Genomic DNA, 18,528 nt, shown 5'->3' with positions numbered 1-18,528 from the left:
GGAGCATGCAGGAAGGAGCCAGTGCCTGGGGTTGGGTGGGGGGCTCAGGAGCCCTCCAGGTGTGTAACTACACGGCCAGGCCGCTCTGCTCTGGCTTGAGCTCTGGCCCAGTGGTGACTCAGGCTCCTCGTCATCGATGAAACGGGGGATCTGATAGGACCCCCGGGGACTGTTGGGGGCCGGGTGGCTTGGCACAGGTATGAGCCCATGCAGGGCACTGTGCCATGACCATCACTGGTCACCCCGAGGCCAGCACAACCAGGGCTGTGGGCATTTGGTCTGGGCTGTGGCATGGCTGCAGGGGGTCTGGCAGGTTCTGGCTCTAGGAGAGGTGCACATGCTGGTTCCAGGGTCCTCAGAAGGGAGGCCCAGGGGCCCCGGGACCCAATGTCTGGGTTCCCGTTGGGCTCTGGCTCACAGAGCCATTGGGTGACCGTCACTGTGATGCTGGCTGCGTGCCCACTCCATCCCCGCCCGGTCCTGGGCGGCTTGTGCCATCCTCATGACAACCTTGGAAACAGGCCCTTGTCACTGTCCCTGAGAGCCACCGGACAGCTGACCAGAGGCAGATGGGTGTGAGAGGAGGAAAGGTGGGGGGACCCCACGGGGCCAGTGAGGGGCATGGGCTGGGCCCGAGCGGCTGGATCAGGGCAGGCCAGAAACTGGTCCTGAGCTGTGGCCCCCCGACCGCAGGCTTTGCGTCCGCTCCCCTCCAGCGTGGAGGGGAGGCCGGGCTGCTGGGACTCGGGCTGAGGCCAGGGATGGGGCAGCCCCACCTGGCAGGAGCCAGGTTGCTGGTGGTGGCAGGCAGTATGGGGCAGGGCAGGAGGGGTGGCCTGGGAGGCTGTCGGTGGGGCTGGGCCTGCATTGCTGCCCCCAACCCCCAGTTGCCACCTCTGATCGGCCTTTGGAACAGACTCGATGTTCCTTTTATGCAATTTGCATAAAATGAGGTTTTAAAATACAATGTGTTTTAAGATGCACTGTTCAGACAAGTAAATATGTCTTTCTCCGGAGCCTCCACTGAAAATCCCCACTGATGGCGCTTTCCAGCCTCTGGGCCAGCGCCCTCGGCATGGAGCCCCGTGCATATGGCACTGGTAGAGCTGGCAGCCTGTCCCCCTCCTGCCTTCCTCCTGCCTGTGAGTGGGGCAGACACTGGACTTCCACATGCTGAGGTCAGTGAGGTTGAATGGGGGCCGGTGGCCGCTCTGGGTAGAAGCCTATGTTCGTCTGGCCTGTTTCCCTGTCCAGCCCAGGGCTTCTACCTGTAGGTGCCTGGCATGGGACGGCGGCCCACAGACCGCTGCAGGGACCAGGCAGCTGTGAAGCCCCCCTCAGGCCCGACCCTGACTGGACGCCTGTCTGTGCCGCATCAGACCACACATTGCTAGGGGGTGGCACGGCCTCCGACGTGGCTGAGGGGGGACAGCGTGGACCACATTTCACAACTGTCTGGGTCCTCCAGCCCAGCTGTGTCCCCACCGCAGGACTGGACTGCACCCCGGGTGCCCAATGCCTTCATGGGGGCTGGCTGGGCACATGAGCCGGCGGGCAAGTGCTTGGCCCACAGCCATCCCTGGCCCCTTGCTTAGAAATCAGAGGCCCCCAAGGCCGCGCCCGGCAGGGACCTGGGCTTCCCTCCTGGCCGACTCCAGGCAGGCCCTCCGGTTGGGACAGCTGCCGTCCAGCCTGGCATTGACCTTGGTGTGGCCCTGGCCCCCATGGGTGCTCAGGTGCAGAGGCCTGGCCTGGCAGTGTGAACACAGGCGCTCAGTGCCCTCCTGGGAACCTGAGTGAGGGGCAGGCATGGCCAGGAGAGGAGGCAGCAGCTGGTATGGGGGTGGGTGGGACAGCTTCCCGTGATTGTTTTCAGAGGGAGGTGAGATGCGGGCCTTGCCTCAGTAGTGGGGGGTGCAGAGCCCCAGGGGCTTGTTGCTGGCTCCCCACGAGCACAACTGTTGGTTCTTGATACCCACCAGTTCCCGGCTCGCCTAGCCTTCTTCCCGGGGTGCTCGAGCAGAAGCTAGCATGGGGGTGGGGGCACAAGCCGGCCTATTGGTTGTCAAGCTCTGGCCTCCTTCTCTGATACTACAAAGTCATATGGAGGGACCGGGGGCATCTGTGCGTGGGGGTTTGGGGTGTCCTGGGCCTGTTCTCCGCTGTGGACCGTCAAGTCCGGCTGAGCTGCAGCCAGAGCTGAGGGCTCAGTGCACGCTGCCTGGGTGGTACTGGGTCGGGGCCTGCAGGGCCCAGGTGCTGCTGAGTGGGAGTCGCTGGCATCTAGCCTGTAAGCTGGGGTCTGGCCTCCCTCTTGGGGAAGACCTTCTGGGGGCCTTCCTGCCAGACCAATCAGACAGGAAAATAAAAGGGAAAAGGAAATTCCTGTTTAATTTTTTTTTAAAAGATTTATTTATTTATTTATACAAGAACCGGGGTATAGGCCACATGTGCGGGAGGGTGAGAGAACTCACCAGAGACAGAGCGGGGAACAAAACAGGCAGACTGATGAAATACACTGCTGAGGGAACCAGCGGGCGAGTCAGGAGAGGTCTGCTGCACCATGTTGGACCCTTGCCCATCAGCCGGGATCGAACTGGTGCTGCAGGGGCTGCTGACAGCTTCACAGTGTGGCGCTCAACCACCTGCGCCACCAGGGGAGGCCCCTGTTTAATTTTTTTAATACAAATTGATAAGCTGGACAGGCTTTCCCAGGCCCAGCTCACCAGGTTATGGTGATGCCCCCACCCCCCACTCCTCAGTCTGGCTCTCAAGGTGGGAGGGCATTCCAGGAAGTGGTGGAAAGTGGAGTCAGAGCTAATGTAAAATGAGGATGGACACTGACCCCGCCAAGGGCCCCACCTTCATGTCAGGGGGGCCGGGAGCTGGCCTGCGCGCTGCTGCTGGCACCCACACAGTCTCCCCTGACCACCAAGGTCTGGGTCCAGCTGCTGTTTGTAGACCCAGCTTCACGGTGCCTCAGTGGCCCTTGGCACCTGCTTCCAGGCCGCAACTCTGGCACAAGACCCAGGAAACATGCAGGCCCCATCCGTCTGTCTGTCTGGTTGGGGGCAGGCATTGGCTGACCCCAGGTTGCGTGGCCTGCTCACGGTGGCCAGAACCACTGTTTGAGCCACCGTGGGGCCCAGACAGTGGCCGTGGGGCCAGGCACCAATCCTGGCGTCTGTGCCTGGTCTGTGGCCCTGTGGTGAGTGGACTCCGCCTATATCTGGATCACCAGATATAGGGCGTTGGGCCCCGTCCTGGGCGTTGGGCCCCGTCCGAGAAACATGGGAGGTGGTGCTGGGGGCCTCGCTGAGTGGCGGGTGTGTCTGGGCTCTGCAGGCTGGGCCGAGCATCGTGCGCCCTGGTCCAGGCTCAGAGGTGAAGCAACTTGGGACCACCAGCTGGCCCGGCCTGGCCCCGCCTCCCCTGCTGTCCATGCTTAGCTGTCCTCAGCCACCACTGGTGAGGCCTGTGTCCCCTCCTGCCTGCTGAATCTTTGCTGAGTCCCAGAAGTAACTGCAGGTTGATGTCACAGCCCCACTGAGCCCCTCGCCCCCAGGCTCGGTCTGTCCCTCCAGCCTTGGACGTGAGTGGTGGTAGGAGAAGACATGCAGGCCCCGTGGAGCTCAGGGCCCCCAGTCCCTAGGAGAGGCCAGGGCACACCTGCCCCTAGCAGGGGCAGGTGCAGGGGTACGGCGCCTGACTGCTGATGCCCCCATCCTCAGTCTGGCTGTGACCTTGTCACCGCAGTGCCATCCCCGAGGCCCATCAACCAGCCCCTCCTCATGGTGCAATCCTTGTGGGCGGTACCGGGCTGCGTGAAGGTGTCTGAGCTTGGTGCCCTCTGACCACCCTTCTGTCCCCACTGCAGATGCAGCGGCCAGCGCCCCGCCCCCCAGTGGTCAGCCTGGGCCTGGGCCTGGGCCGCCTGCTGTGCTGGTGGTGCCTGGCGGAGCTCATGCTGCACCTCGCCTACACGCACGCCCTGTGTGGCAGTGCTCCCCTGCTGCGGGCCGTCTCCAGCTGGGCCCTAGGTGAGTGCAGGTGGTGGCACGGGGTGGTGCAGGGCTGTCCCCATGGCCGGGGTGCGTGCACAGGTGGCAGAGGCTGTGCTTCAGGACTAAAGCATGTATGGCAAAGCCAGGGCAACTCCTGGGTCACTGCTTGGAGGCACTGCCCACATACGTGGCCCCACAGCCCTGGGTTCTGCGTACAATAGGCATGCAGTTCGGCATCTTCGTCGCCACATGGGCATGACTGCCTGGGCAAGTGGTTGGAGAATGAGGGGAAACAAGCAGGTCAGGGGCTGCCTCAGCGTCCAGCAGATGGAGGGAGTGGTGGTGCCCGGCCCTCCCCTGGCTCCCCCTGCCTGTCCCCATCCTGGAATCCTACAGGCGGGTGTATGTCTCACTACAGGTCCAAGGATGGGGGAGCAGCAGGGCTCCACACAGGCCTGGTCTCTGCTCCCTTCCTCTGGCCCAGGCCGCTGGCCACACCCTGCTGTGCGGCCTCCCACGTTCTCCTCTGCACCTCCTGCAGCACTGGGTGACCGGCTTCAGCGCTGTGGCCTGATGGAGACATGAGGATCTTCCTGCCTGTTGAAGCTGTCCCCCATGGCCCAAAAGCAGCTGCCCCTCCTCCACCGTGGGGTGTGGACTTGGAAGAGTCTTTTAGTTGGTGCCATGTGCACACAGGCTGTCTAGGAAGGGCCGAGCTGCATCACTGACCATCTCTTTCCAGAGAATATTACTCAGTTGGGGTGACTGACCTTCTTAGCTTTAATGGTGTGGCTAGACAGAGTCAGAGTAAAAGGTGGTTTACATAGCATCCTGGTGGTAGCGCTTTCATCAGGACACCACATTGGGCCGGCGTCTGTAACTTGAGTTTCGGGCGCAGGCAGTGAGGAAAGCTGTCTCCCTGTGGCGCCCCCCACCCCAAGCCGGCCTGAGACAGGGGAGCCTGGTGTCCCGGAAAAGCACCAGCGACCCACTCATGTGTCTACATCCTGCTCAAGAACAAACCAGGAGCATGGAAGCCAGCCCCGTTGCTTTCAGCCTCCCAGCCCAGAGAACCTGATTGGGGGTTGCCGTTACCCCTTTCAAAGTACTTTAAAAAACACTCTGAGAGCAGCTTAGGGTTCACAACTAAATGGAGAAGGGTGAAAGGCCCTGCTGTCCGCGTCCCCATCTGGTGACCTCTGTTGAGCGGGTGCCCCTGTGTCGACGGTTGCCCCAGCCAGTTGGTACCACGTGGCCTGCGGGAGGACAGGCCATGGATGCTGGGTCAGTGGGATCTCATGGCCTGCAGCGTCTCCACTGCTCTGCCATCTGCATCCTGCTCACCTCTGGGAGCCACCCATCTTGTCACCGCCCCTTCCATAGCACCTTAGGGCCAGAGTTGCACAGGCTGCGGCTTGCCCAGATGGACAGTTGACAATGCACATCCGTGTCTGGTGCTGCCTGTGGTCCAGCTTGGCAGCTGGCAGCTTTGTGCTGCCAAGTGACACTCCCTGGAGTGGCCATGGTTCATCCCTTCTCTGCTGAGGTACATCATGGTGACTGAGTTCGGCAACCAAGAGTAAAGCTGCCACGGACGATCTGTGTGTGTTTCTGGGAGGATGTGCATTTTGGCCCCTTCTGAGCAGCAGGTTGTATCTCCTGCTGCGGGTGCCTGCCCCAGGCAGTGGTGCCTCGTGCATCCTTGGCCCTCATGCCCCCAGCGCCTGGCTTGTGGCTGTCCCTGCAGCCTGCAGTGCAGCTTGGCATCGTCTCGAGTTCCATCTCCTTGGGGATGAGGGCAGGAGCTTTGCCACGAGCACCCTGCCCTTTTGTCTCCTCCAGCAGCCTGTGCCCCTCATTCTTGCTGGGTTCCACACTTGTGTTCTTGACAGTAGTCCTTCATCCGACATGTCTTTTGCAAAGACTTTCTCCCTGTCCGTGGCTTGTCTGCTCACTTGCTAGTGTCTTCTGTAGAGCGAGTTGCACATGTTCATAAGTTTGGCTCATCAGCTTTCTTGCATGGACTGTGCTGCTTGTATTGTAGCTGGGAGAGTGGAACAGAACAGTGAGGAAGTTTGTAGTGAAACCAAACTGGGAAGAAAGGAAGACCCTTGCTTGACAATGACAATTGTCACATCTGATGTCAAGACTTACTGTGCAATATTGATGAAAGAACAGACGAAGAGATCAGTGGAACAGACTAGAGAACCCAGAACTAGGTCCACGTAAATGTAGTCAACTGACCTCTGAGCCAAGGCAGTGATGGGATTCCGTGTAGATAGTCCTCCCCAGGGGGATTCCGTGTAGTAGACAGTCCTCCTCGGGGGGTTCTGTGTAGACAGTCCTTCCCCTAGGGAGTAGCTTTGCTTCATTTGCTCTTGCTGCGTTAGCTGGAACATCCCTGAGGGTGTTGAAGGGAGCGGCAGGAGTGGTGACCCGGCATCCTGCCTGCCTGTCCTCATCTTAGCGGGAGAGGACCTCGTGTGTCCCCTGTAAGCACTGTGGTACCCAAGAACGCTCCATCTCCCCTTGTTTGCGGAGAGTTTTTAATCATGAGTGGATGTTGGGTTTTGTCAAATGCTTCGGGTGTGTGTGCCGTATGAGCATACATTTTTTCTTCTTTAGCCTGGGGAGGGGATGGATCACAGGAATGAATTTTCAGATGCTGAGCCAGCCTTGCCTTCCTGGGATCAATCACTGGTTGTGTGTAGTTGTTTCTGTGCATTGTTGGAGTTGATTGGTTCATGTTGAGGGTTTTTGCATCTGTGTTAGTAAGAGACCACGGTCTAGATTCTTTGGGACGACTCTGACTGGCGTTGGCATCAGGGCAGTGCTGGCCCCATTGGACGGACTTGCAGGTGAGGTTTCCTGCACAGCGCTGCTTCCTACAAGGGCTTCTGTTCCAGGTGGCTGTGGGCATGAGCTCCCCAAGTTTGGGGGCAGCACTGTGCCCCATGACCTCTCACAGACCTAAGAAGTCAGTGTTCCGTTAGTTCTGCCTCTTCCTTGCTGTTAGGGCAAAGAGCTGTCCCTGTCTTTGTGATGATTTTACCATGGTTAGATTCCTGAAACTGCATATTTAAGAAATTTTCCTATGGAGATTCATAGGTGATTTCTTCTGTGACTTGCTTTTTTCACTTAAAATGATATTTCAGAGAATCCCCTGTGTCTGCTGTGTTCTCACTGTTGAGTGCGCTGTGGGGTCCTTTCTGTCCTCCACCCAGCAGGACGATCAGTCTTGCAGGAGAGAGAGAGAGAGAGTGTGTGTGTGTGTGCACGTGTGTGCGCGCGTGCATGTGTGTGCATTCATGAGCGCACACATTAACTGTCCCGGGGACTATGTCACCTAAAGCGCTTACAGTGTGCTCTGATTGCTTTTCTGTTCTGTACTGTTTTAGTAATTAATAACCAATAATGCTGATTGGAAATTCCTAAATTGGGTGAGTCACTGTCCAGGGTCTCTAAATGCTGCTTCAGTGCTGGCCTGTGCGTGGAGTTGCTGGGCAAGGGTACCACGCATGTCCTGATGGGCAAGGTAAGGCCCAGTTACTCTCAAACTTCATTGACCCCACTTGTACCCTATTGTTTCAAATTTTCATTAACACTTGGTGTTGACTTTTAATTTGAAATCCAGTGTATGTAATTTCGTGGCAGCTTTGGTGTATGTCTCCCTGGTTGCTAATGGGCTTGAGCAGGTGTCCTGTCCAGGACTATAGGTTTTTGTTTTTCTTCTCTGTCATACGTGTTTGTGCAAATGTTACTATTTTCCTTTGGTTTGTGGCTTGATGCTATTTTTTTACCTTTTGATGAATTTGTTATTGGAGCTAGATTGATACATTTTAATTTTACTGTGTCTTTTAGTCTTCCGGCAGTTGAAGTGTCTTCGGCAGTTGAAGTGTCTTCGGCAATTGAAGTGTCTTCCCTGCCCTGAGACTATGAGGTGGCCTGGCTGGTAAAGAGCCGTCTTTGCTGGCCTGCGTGGCTGGGCTGTGGACTTGCCTGTGGCCGTCACTCTGGCTTGGGCGCTCAGGGGCTGTGCTCCAGCCTCCCACAGGGACTCGGGGAGCCTGCAGTCAACTTTAACCAGGGGTCTCTTCCAGGTCACATCTGCTGACACTTGAACAAAGTTGTATTTCTGCCTCACTGGTTGGCGGGAGCTGGAGCATGGTTTGTGGGCCGGGCAGCGAGCACTGTAGGAGGAGGAGGGGGATTTACTGTGCCTTTAGGGCTAGGGACCCTGGTCGCATCTAAGCAAAGAGGACTTAGGACAGGATTTGGGCTTGGTTTTGCCCAAATCAGCATTTTAGGAGAGTGCTCGTGGGGGCCTGCTCTCTCAGCAGGTGTTAAGGAACCTGACCACATTCTCTTGGGCTGGTTTGGTGAATGAGGAGCTGGGCGAGGACTCGAGTGGGGCATTCACTGGGGATTTGGGAGGGGCTGTCAGCACCTGCCTGGACGAGAGGGAGGAGGGCAGAGGCAGCACCTATACCCCAGGCAGGCTGGGCCCGGGGCAGATCTGTGTGGCAGGGTGGGTGGCCTGGGCTGCCGGAGGGCAATGGGAGTGCCCCAGCCTCCACAGAAGCCCCTCAAGGTCTTCACACGCAGGGAGGGCCTGCCCCAGGGTGGGTGGGTCAGGTGTGGATGCCAGTTCCTGCAAGGCGGGAGGTCAGCAGTGCTGGGGGTTGAGGCCCCTCAGGGAGGAGGAACACAATTGGCAGCGCTGCCCCAGTGCTACCCTCTGGTGCTGGGCACTCCGTGGCAATGGGTGATGTTTGTTTTTCCTTCATTCCCTTCAGTTCTGTCCTGGAGATGCTTCCCAAGGGGCCTCCGTGTCGGGGGTCTTTGAAGAGGGGCCTAGCCACACAGAGGAGTGGGGGGTGGGGTGGCCTTTTTGGGAAGCTAATTTCCCTTTAGAAGACGTACACCCCTGCCCTACACCAGACCGAGGACCTTCAAATCCTTCCTGGTTCTCCCCCTTCCTCTCTTGGGGTGCATTTGAATACACTTTGCTGTAGACAGTTTCAGCAACCTGCGGCCCTGCGGAACAGGCTTCAGCCTGAGCCACTGGCCAGGATGCCTGCCACGTGGCCCGGCAGTGTCTTGTCCAGGCCCTTGCAAGGGGCAGCCAGTGCATGCCGTGGGGGATCCGGGCCTGCCGGAGCTGGGCTTGCCCAAGTGTCAAGGTTATGGACACCTGTGCTGGGCCGGCTCCCCTATGAGCCCGACGTGCCTGGGGCGCTTGGGCCTGGGGGACTGCCTTGCCCGGGGGCCCCACTAGCCATGGGCCCTGCTGACCGGCTGCTTCCTCATGTGTGATCATGTGTGTGAAGTGTGAGTGTGAGTTTGTACGAGTGTGAGTGTGTGAGTGTGTGTGTACTGCCTCTTTGCTTCTGCAGTCAGTCTTCCCACACAGGTTTCAGGCGAGCGGAGGCTTTTACGGATTTGATAAACTCTTCATTCGGCATGTGTTGAGGGGCCCTCGTCAGTTTTTAAGATCCCAAACTTCCATTTGCCGTGGAAATGCTTTCGAGCCTTCTGGTTTCATGAGCACTTGCTCTTTCATGGAGCAGTTGGACGTTGCTCTTCTGCATGGGCAGTCGGGGCTCCCAGTCACCACCCCCTCCCAGCAACGTCCACAACCCGTGATCAGAGAGGATGCGGTGGGGGTTGCTGGTCTGTGAGGTGACTGCTCCTATCCCGGGCACTGTGCGCTGTCTTTGAAGAGAGGCTTTTTGGAGATTTGAACCCTAATCGGAAAGTATTCAGAAGTAGCTTTCCCAGTAGCCAGGATGTCAAGTGTTCCGCATTTGGGAGGGATGCACCTCTGTTCCTGACGGGTCAGGCCTCCTGAGGCGGGGAGCCAGGGTCTGGGTCTCTGACCCGCTGTGGGCACCACGTATGCTCTGTGTCACACGAGGGTGGTGAAGACTCTGTGTTTGCGTCTCCTGCTGGCCCCTCGGTCCCTCTCCTGACCCCCAATTAATCTCCAGGGTTGGATACCAGGCAGGTCTCGGAGCCTACTGGTGCTGGTCCCGCTAGACATCGTGGCCTTTGCTGGGCTGGTGAGACGGTGCCCTAGTCTGGCTGCCGGTGTCTGAGGCCCGCTGCTCTGGCAGAGCTGGGGGTTAGCTCTGGCGTAGGTTTTCACCCCCACAAACTCACCCCATTCACATACATACACACTTGCCCCCACACACGTGCACATACCACACGCACACATTTGAGACCCTTCAAGGCAGGACAGTGACCTGTGGCTGCTCATCACTCGGTGAGAAGTCAGTCCTCCCAGAGCTGGAGGCCAGTACCCTGGTTGCTTCCCCACCCCTCCCCCTTGTGGTTCTCCCCCAAAACCTTGGCCTGGTCTCACAAGGTGCTCATCCTCCAGCCCGGAGACAGCAGCAGGATGGTCACGTTCAAGGATGCAGCTTCCTGGGAGACGAAGCCGCAGACATGGCGGTGACAGCACGTTAAAGCATCACCCCAGCCACTGCACCTGTGCCCTGGGCCTTAGAGCTCCGGCGGTGGGTGAACTGCAGGTGCATAACCGTGGGGTTCCTGCTCCTGTACCTGCATCATGGGCCCAGTGAGGTCAGGCTCACTTGGCTCTGTGCAGAGCGATGTGCGGTGTCTAGATAGAACCGGCTCCTCACCGCTCCATTGGCGGCCGGAACCCAGCCATACACCCCCTCCCAGGGCGGAGGTGGAAGCAGCTGGCCAGGGAGTGCTGGAGAGGAGGTGGCTGGCAGAGCCTGAGCCCTGCAGAGGATGTGGTCACTCCCATCAGGACACCCGAGGCCTCTGGGGCCGGCGTGTACTTCTAGCTGCCCCACACGTGCACCTGGCTGGGGGCTCAGACCAGCAGGCCCTGGGCCCCAGGGTCTCTCTGGCAGCGTTGAGAGGCTCACGTGCCACACAGCAATGGACTGGCAGCTTCCTGGGTGGACAGAGCTGCACCTACTGCTGCCTGTCCCGGTTTAAGCTCTTTACCCGCCCCTCAGCAAGATGCCACCACCAGCCTCCCACCTGCCGGCCTCCTTGCCCCAGTGCTGGACCCTCAGCCAGCGCGGTCTGGCTGTTCCATGTCCCCACGCAGGGGGATTAGGTCGGAGGGGCCTGCTCCGGTGGCTGGGACCTGCCGTGCCTCGTCCCTGGTGGCAGCCATACCAGGCGTGTGGGCCTTCATCTGTGCGGGCGCTGCGTGGCACCGGCAGCTGAGTAGTCACACCCCAGGCTGGGGGTGCAGGTGGCTCTGGAGCTTGGTTCAGCCCCGAGGGGCCACCAGGCCAGTGTCTGGGTTGGCTGTATGTCAGCTTCCGGCCACCCCGCGAGTCCAGCAGACCTCATGACTCACATGGGCGGGAGCTTGGGGCTTGGAAGGGTCCATCTCTGCAGTGGTTTCTGCCATAGCAGATACCTGTGTCCCCCCACTGCCTGCCACAGTGATAAAGAGGACCTCATTATTGGTCAGTCCAAATTACATCTGTCAGAACCCCTGCATAGGTGGCTCTCATAGTCTGGGGGGTGGTGGGTGGGAGTGTCCTGGTCGTGCTCCATCTGGAGACTATGGGGTGGGGGATGCGGGGCGGGGCATCAGGGTGGGGTTCCATCCTCAAGGTGCCCCGTCCCCAGGGCGCTGCCCGCCTGTCTGACGCCTACTGTCCCACAGGAGGACTGGCGCTGGCCCAGGTGCTCTTCTTCTACGTCAAGTACCTGGTGCTGTTCGGCGTCCCTGGTCTGCTCATGCGCCTGGATGGGCTCTCACCACCACCGCTGCCCCGCTGTGTAAGCACCATGTGCAGCTTCACTGGGATGTGGAGGTCAGTGGGCGTCACCACCGCACACCGGTCCAGGGCGGACTGGCTTCTACCTGCCCCTCGCTGAAGCCGCCTCGACACCCGGCCTAGGCCTGTCCTGTGGGGATGGCCTAGGCATTGGCCCCCATCTGCCCAGGGAGGTGGGTCCCCCCATCCGCCCAGGGAGGGCGGGTCCCCCTGTCTGCACAGGGATGGTCAGCCCCCCTGTCTGACCAGGGGGCAGGGCTGTCTGGAAGGGCCTGGGATTGGAACAGACTGCTTTCTCTTGAAGTCTGCAGGCCTCCTGGGCTGCGGGCTCTGTGGGCCAGGCAGCATCCAGTGCTGGTGTTTCTCAGCTCGGGTCTGGCCATTGCCTGCATGGCTCTAAGTGTCCAGTTTCCCCTTTAGGCAATGATGGCTGCCCTATATGGTGCTGCCGCCTCCAGGGCTGTTCTGGTCATGGCAGGCGGGTACCCATGCCGAGCACAGGGCAGGTGCTCTGAACCTCCCGCTCTTCACCAAGCCCAGCACGGTCCTGGGCTCCATCTGAAGGCCCCAGCCCCTCTTTGCCTCAGGCTGCTGCACTGGCTTGTCCCTCTGGATGTGGCCAGTGACAGGCTGCCCCTGCCCTGCACAGCAGATGGGCCTGGAGCGTCTCCTGTATGCGTGGGTGTCGGCCCCTCTCTGCCTCCCAACCCGGCTTGCTGGGATCGCCACCCACCCCCTGTGGCCCATCCAGCCCGTCTGCCACACACACACACACACACACACACCCCTCCCCCCATGGCCAGAGGAGCCTAGACGCACGGGAGGAGTCAGCTGCTGTTGCTGCAGAGAGGTGGACGGCAGGCACGGCCTGGCTCTCCAGACGATGTGTGGGCACAAGCAGGTCTAGCTTGGCTCTGGCCCAGTTTGCTTCTTGAATGAGAAATGTCAGGTGGTCAGGCCATGGCTTTGACTTGTCCTCACCCGTGACTTGTGGCTGCCGCTTTGTGAGAGGGCCCGGGGCACAGCCAGCCTGCAGGGGAGCCTGGTTGGCAGCTTCCTGGGTCCACGGGCTGGAACCAGTGTGATGGGGGCCACTTCTTCTGGTGTGAGCCAAGTGAGGTTCCTTTGCCTTTTTGGGTAAAAGCTCCCCTTGGGCTGTGTAATGAGCAGTGTGGCTCCTTGGGCGGGTGGGCTCTGGCTCTGTGTCCTTGAGTGCCAGTGTCCGTTGCCACAGAGCAGCTTGAACAGCAACTAGATATTGAGAATGGCCATCCTCTAACATCTTAGTCCACTGAAACTCACATTGCACGGACCCTTACCTGTCTCCAGGGTCCAGGTGGAAAGAGCCCCATGGCCTCAGCCCCTCAGGTCAGAACCAGGCCGAGGCTCAGACGCCAGCCCAACAAAACGCCATCCTGCTTTCCAGGGGGCTGGGCCTCACCGTCCTCCCCAGGGCCTTGAGGTGTAGCTTCTCCTGCCATGCTTTGCTGTGACCTTTAGTTTATTGTTTGCACTTGGACATGTCTGGTCCTCACTGGGCACTAGGAGGGCCGCCCAGCAGGTGCAGGCTCTAGGGGCCAGAGGGCCTCTGCAAGCCACGGTGCATGAGTCAAAGCTCACGCAAGTTTTTTATTGAAACAACGATGCCATGGTGTCCCTTCCGCACCTGCAGATGCCGTCTGCCTGGGAGCGGCACTGTGTCCATGTCTGGCCCAGCCCCCTGCCTTTTCCCAGAAGCAGCCACGTCTGTTCTCGGAGTGCCGCTGCTCCCACTCCTTGGTGCCAATCTGGTCAGCGCTAGGCAGGGCCAGAGGGTACAATGTCGAGGATGCTGTTCTGCTGGGCAACAGCCTCCACTCCCTTGGCCAACATAAGGCAGGGTGGAGGCAAGAAAGCAGGCTCCGGGGGGTGGCTAATGGTGCTGAGCGAGGTGGGGCACTGAAGAGGTTGGAGGTGCTTCTGGGAGTCTCCCACCTGACCATCTGACCCCTGGGTGGCTGACCGCATCTCTCAGTTACTTATGGGTGGGGTGGGCTTGGCATCCACCCACATGGCACAGATAACGCTCCCTGACATGACCGCTGCCGCTGGGCATGGAAACTGCAGTCCACGGGGCCTGGCCTGACAGTGGGCTGGCTTGTGCCCCTGGCGCTTCTCCGCTTGCTCCAGCTCCAGCATGTGCAGCCACATAAAGCCCCAGGGAGCCAGGGGGCCCCAGCCACGCGGCTTTTCCATGACTGTGGAATCTGAGCGGTTGAGGGGTCTCAGCTTCATTTCTGGACGTGTGTTCTAATTCAGTGTCCTGCGAGCACCAGGTGTCACTGGAGGACGTCCATGTCCGCGCTTCCGAAGCAGAGACCGATTGTGGGCGGGACTTGACGCTCTGCTCTGCATGTGCAGGGCAGGGTGATGGGAGGCCCAGGGCCTCGGGGACCGGGTCAGTTCCACTGCCTCGGGCCTCTGGCATTGCCTGCTCCCCATTTCTCTGTTGTACCCCACCCTTCTCAGCAGACTCGCGCATCCCAGCATATCCAGGAATCTGAGCATGGAGGGTGGCTGCTAGCCTTGCATACAGGGGAGTCTGGGCTGGGGAGGTGCTGATCCCCTTTACCCAGGTGGCCTTGATGGCCTGGACGGTGGGTCCCGGCAGAACATAGGTCCTGGCCGTGGCAGATGAGCAGGAGCAGCTGCAAAAGTAGCTGGCCTTGCCCGGTCCTGCTGGCCTCGCCTGAGGCCTGGAGCTGCGGGGCAGGTGGCTGGCGTGGGCAGGTGCTGTGCCCTGCGGGAGGCAGGTGTGGCTGAGTACCAAGGAGGGAAACACCGCGGGTGCTGTCCTGGCATCATCCTGGACCCTGGAGCTCACTGCATCCTGGCCAGGGGCTTGGGGGATGACTAAGATTCCCGGGGCGGGTCTTTCACTGCTTTCCTCACCTCTGCTTTCTCTTCTTGCCTCTTTCACCTGTTGCTGTGTATCTGTCTGGTCACAGTGTGCCCTGCAGGGACTGAGGGTGGCGCAGGCCCAGGCTGGACAGGCCTGGGTCTAGCTGAGTGTCTGCTCCAGTCCAGCACCCGGCCTGCTCGTGGCCAGTCTGAGATGGAGACCAGGGTGCAAGAGGCTCACTTTGCCTTTGGGGGCTCAGCACAGCTTCTACCACTCGGGACCCTGACCACACACCAGTACTTTCTAGAAAGGAAATGGCTCACAGACAGATAAAGGCAGAAGCAGCCTCGCTGGCGGCCGAAAGGAGCTGATGGGACAGGTGCTGGGGCCTGGCCTACCCCCGTGGCTCGCTTGGGTGCCAGGTGGCTGCCTTTGGTGACAAAAGTACATCAAGCGGTGACGTTGGATACAGGTGACTGTCATTGAGGAGACAAGTTCATGTGCTGAGTCAGCCCATGGCAAGTCGTGGGCTGGAGTGAAGGCATGGAGGAGGGGCTGGGAGTCAGGTGGGGTCTTGGGAAGGGGCAGCCCAGCCTCAGACGGAACTTCCGTCTCTGGAAGGCAGTGTGGCATCCTGCTTTATTAACCTGGTGCATTCAGATTATTGGAAAGGTAGAAAAGTAAGTCATTGGTTTTCTGAATCAAAGGTCCGTGTGTTTCTTTATCAAAGTTCAGCGGGCAAGGTCAGCTACTTCTGCAGCCAGCCCGAGACAGAGCGTGTCTGCCTAGGTGGGAGGGGCTGGCTGGGGCTGCTATCTTGGCAGCCCGCGGGGTCCTGGGGAGCGTCCCAGCCACCCTGATGTGCCCCAAGGGGGCCACCCCACTATCCCCCTCGCTCCAGGCAATCTTAGTTGACGCCTCATTTATTTTTTTTTGAAGATTTATTTTATTTATATAAGAACCAGGGTACAGGCCAGATGTGCGGGAGGGTGAGAGGATTCATCAGAGACAGAGTGGGTAACAGAACAGGCAGATTGACAAAATACATTGCTGAGGGGCGCAGCAGGCGAGACAGGAGAGGTCTGTCTGTTCACCATGTGGGTTGCTCTGAGGCCGGCAGGGATGGAACCGGCACTGCAGAGGCTGCGGACAGCTTCACAGTGCTGCGCTCAACCGCCTGTGCCACCAGGGAGGCTCCCTGACACCACTTTTAGATTTAATTAGATTTCAGCCTCAGCCGATTTATTGAATGAATTTCTCACAGCTTAAAAGGTGTAACGTGCTCCTGGCGGTGGCTTCTCATTCCCTGCGCCTCAGGCTGGAAGCTGGGTCTCCCTTTGCAAAGACAGCGCTGAGTGGACAAGGCCTCGGGGCCCGCGTGGAGGTTGGGGCGGGGGTGCCCTGGGGGCCAGGGGTGCCCCACCTGTGTGTCCACGAGCAGTGACCTGCTGTCCGGGTTAGCAGCCCTTTGTGAATCTTCGTGCTGGTGTTTGGCATGAAACCCACATGACTCATCTCTCTGCCACATGCAGGAGGCACGGGGTGTCTACATGGTGGGACAGGAAATGTTGTGCACAAATCAAGCCCCATTAGTGGGTTTTCAGGGTGAGCTGCAGCGCTGCCCAGGGTCAGAGTAAATTATGTGAGGCTCCACGTTTATCCCACTGCATGGCCCTGAGGAGCCAGTGGAGACCCCGACCCCTGGTGTCCTGTGGCCTGGGTGCAGGTGCCGACCAAATCTTATGACCTGGCATGCAGTGGGTGCCAACCAACTGCCTGAATTCCGAGGCTCCGTCCAGCTTCAGGCTGTGTGTTTCTCTGCATATGCGCACATGAGTGCACGCGTGTGTATGGTCGTGTAGGGGTGAGCGGGGTGCTGTGAAATACACATCAGGTTCTGGAGATGCTAATGAGGGCTCCAGGTAGAGGGCATCTAATACGCTGGGCAGGGCCCGCTGAGGGAGGTTGCTTAGTCCCCATGTGTGGGCCCCGGCCCCTGGCTGCTGCCAGACCAGGCAGGACTCTGGTCTCCACAGTGCTGCATGGAAGGTTTGTTTGGGAAGAGGAGCAGATGTGGCCTGGAGGTGGAGCATCAGCACAGGCATCTGTGTGATATGCTGCACTTGTTTCTGCTGAGTGAGGATAAGCTTGTTTTTATAACATAAATCTACTTCGAGAGCACGAAGATAAATCCCTTTTGCCATGGAGCTGAGTTTTGAGTGGATGCTGTGAATTAACAGCTCAGGGGAAAACCTGAGGAAGGAACGCGCAGGAGCCAAAGGGGGCTCATGGCAGGCAGGCGGGGGCCAGGCAGGCAGCTAGGGCCTGGCGGTGGGTGGCTGGGGGCAGGCGGGCGGCTGGGGGCTGCCCTACGGGAGCTGGCTGATAGCATTTCTTGTTGTACAAACCAGGGCAAGGGTTTTGTAAGAGGGTGGCGAGGTTTTTGAAGACCTCTGACTCTCACCTGTGGCTCCTCATAGAGAAATGACCCCACGGCTGCTATGCACCCAGTTTCCTGCGAGGAGAGCAGGGTCTGGGGTCTCCTCCGACACGGAGCTGTCCGCAGCCTGGCAGCCCTTTCCCACAGCTCATGTGTCCAGGGCCCAGTCTACCTTGTTTTAGGCTGTTACCATGGGCAGCAGCTCTGCTGGCCCCGGGAGGCTGAGTGTGGAAATCAGCTGGAGGGACGTGGGGGTGAGGAGTGAAGAAAGCAAGCCAGCCTGGGGGAGTTGGAACCTTCCAGAGCAATGGCCAAAGACCCCAGGCTGGAGTCTGACCACGAGGCTGAGCTGGGGACCGTAGTAGAGCCCCAGCCAGCCTGCTTGTCCTGCCGTGCTCTGTCCCTGCCGTCCTTCTTCTGTCCAGGGCTGCTGCTTGGAGAGTGGTGGGTGAGCTTTTCACAGCGTTCGTAACCCTGTGCAGAGTGGAGTGCTGGCCCCTTCCCGCCTGGCGGGGTTACTGGAGGAGATGGTGGGGGTGTGGCAGGTGCACTGACGGCCCTTCTGTGTCCACACACGCAGATGAGCACCGTGTGTATGTGCATTAATCCCGGCGTGTGGTTCCTGTGGCATCACTCAGACGACGGCCTATTGTGAGGCTCGGTCATCAGCGGGACGCGTTGGGAGGGATGGACTAGAAATGGTCACTGTGGGTGCTGGAGTGAAGGTGTGTAGGCCCTGGAGCCATGGTCACCCATCTGTGCACTGTCCCTGTCAGACTCCACATCCCATCCCTGTTGGGGGGAGGCTGACTTGCTGCTGGCCCAAGCTTAGGGTCTCTGCAGCTGGGGCACAACTCCCCGGGGTGGGCTCGCTCCCGCTCTGGCTTTGCCCCCTTTCTTGAAGTAAGATCTCTTTTCCACCAAAGCCTGTCACTTTTGGTTAACACCCAGCGGGAGGGGACTTAATTTTTCTAACTCAGATGTGGACACACACTTCACAGGGGGCAGCTGGGGGATCACTGGATGAGAGAACTTTGAAGTCCCTTTGGGATCAGACACCTCACATTCCCAAGTGCTGGACTCTCTGAGACCCAACCATACCATCGGTCAGCTGAGGGGCTGCAGCCTCTGATGGGGCCCTGAGGTGTGGCCCCAGGGCTGGCCTTAACATCATCCTGGGAGAAGACCTGTTTGAGGCCAAGCACCATGTGCCTCAGCTCCCGCTGCCCCCTGGTGACCCGCTGGGCCCTGCACTGGCGGGTACACCCTGTGGACGGCTGTGCCGTCCACCCTGTTCTGTCCTGGGGAGGCCCTGTGTCCTGGCCTTCCAGCCACAGCCTTGTTTAGCCCACCCTCTCCCTGGCCCCCACACCTGAGCCCCTTTGACTCTGACTTGGGTGGTTCTTCCCTTGAAGGATCATT

General features: G+C 59.4%; 1 protein-coding gene across 1 annotated transcript in view; it reads left to right on the top strand.

Annotated features, from left to right (window-relative positions):
• Positions 1-18,528, top strand: part of HHAT (hedgehog acyltransferase) — a gene marked incomplete at its 5' end in the record, with an annotated part of 69,355 nt that overhangs the window by 24,406 nt on the left and 26,421 nt on the right. The window contains 2 exons of the mRNA XM_084245029.1: positions 3,878-4,040; positions 11,671-11,821. Coding sequence (XP_084101155.1) covers positions 3,878-4,040; positions 11,671-11,821 — 314 coding nt within the window. The remainder of the gene's footprint in view (positions 1-3,877; positions 4,041-11,670; positions 11,822-18,528) is intronic.

This window comes from Talpa europaea, assembly GCF_964194135.1.
Source record: "Talpa europaea genome assembly, chromosome: 10".
In the NCBI taxonomy this organism is placed as follows: domain Eukaryota; kingdom Metazoa; phylum Chordata; class Mammalia; order Eulipotyphla; family Talpidae; genus Talpa; species Talpa europaea.
The sequence above is the reverse complement of the archived record's forward strand: the minus strand, read 5'-3'. Positions and strand labels throughout refer to the sequence as shown.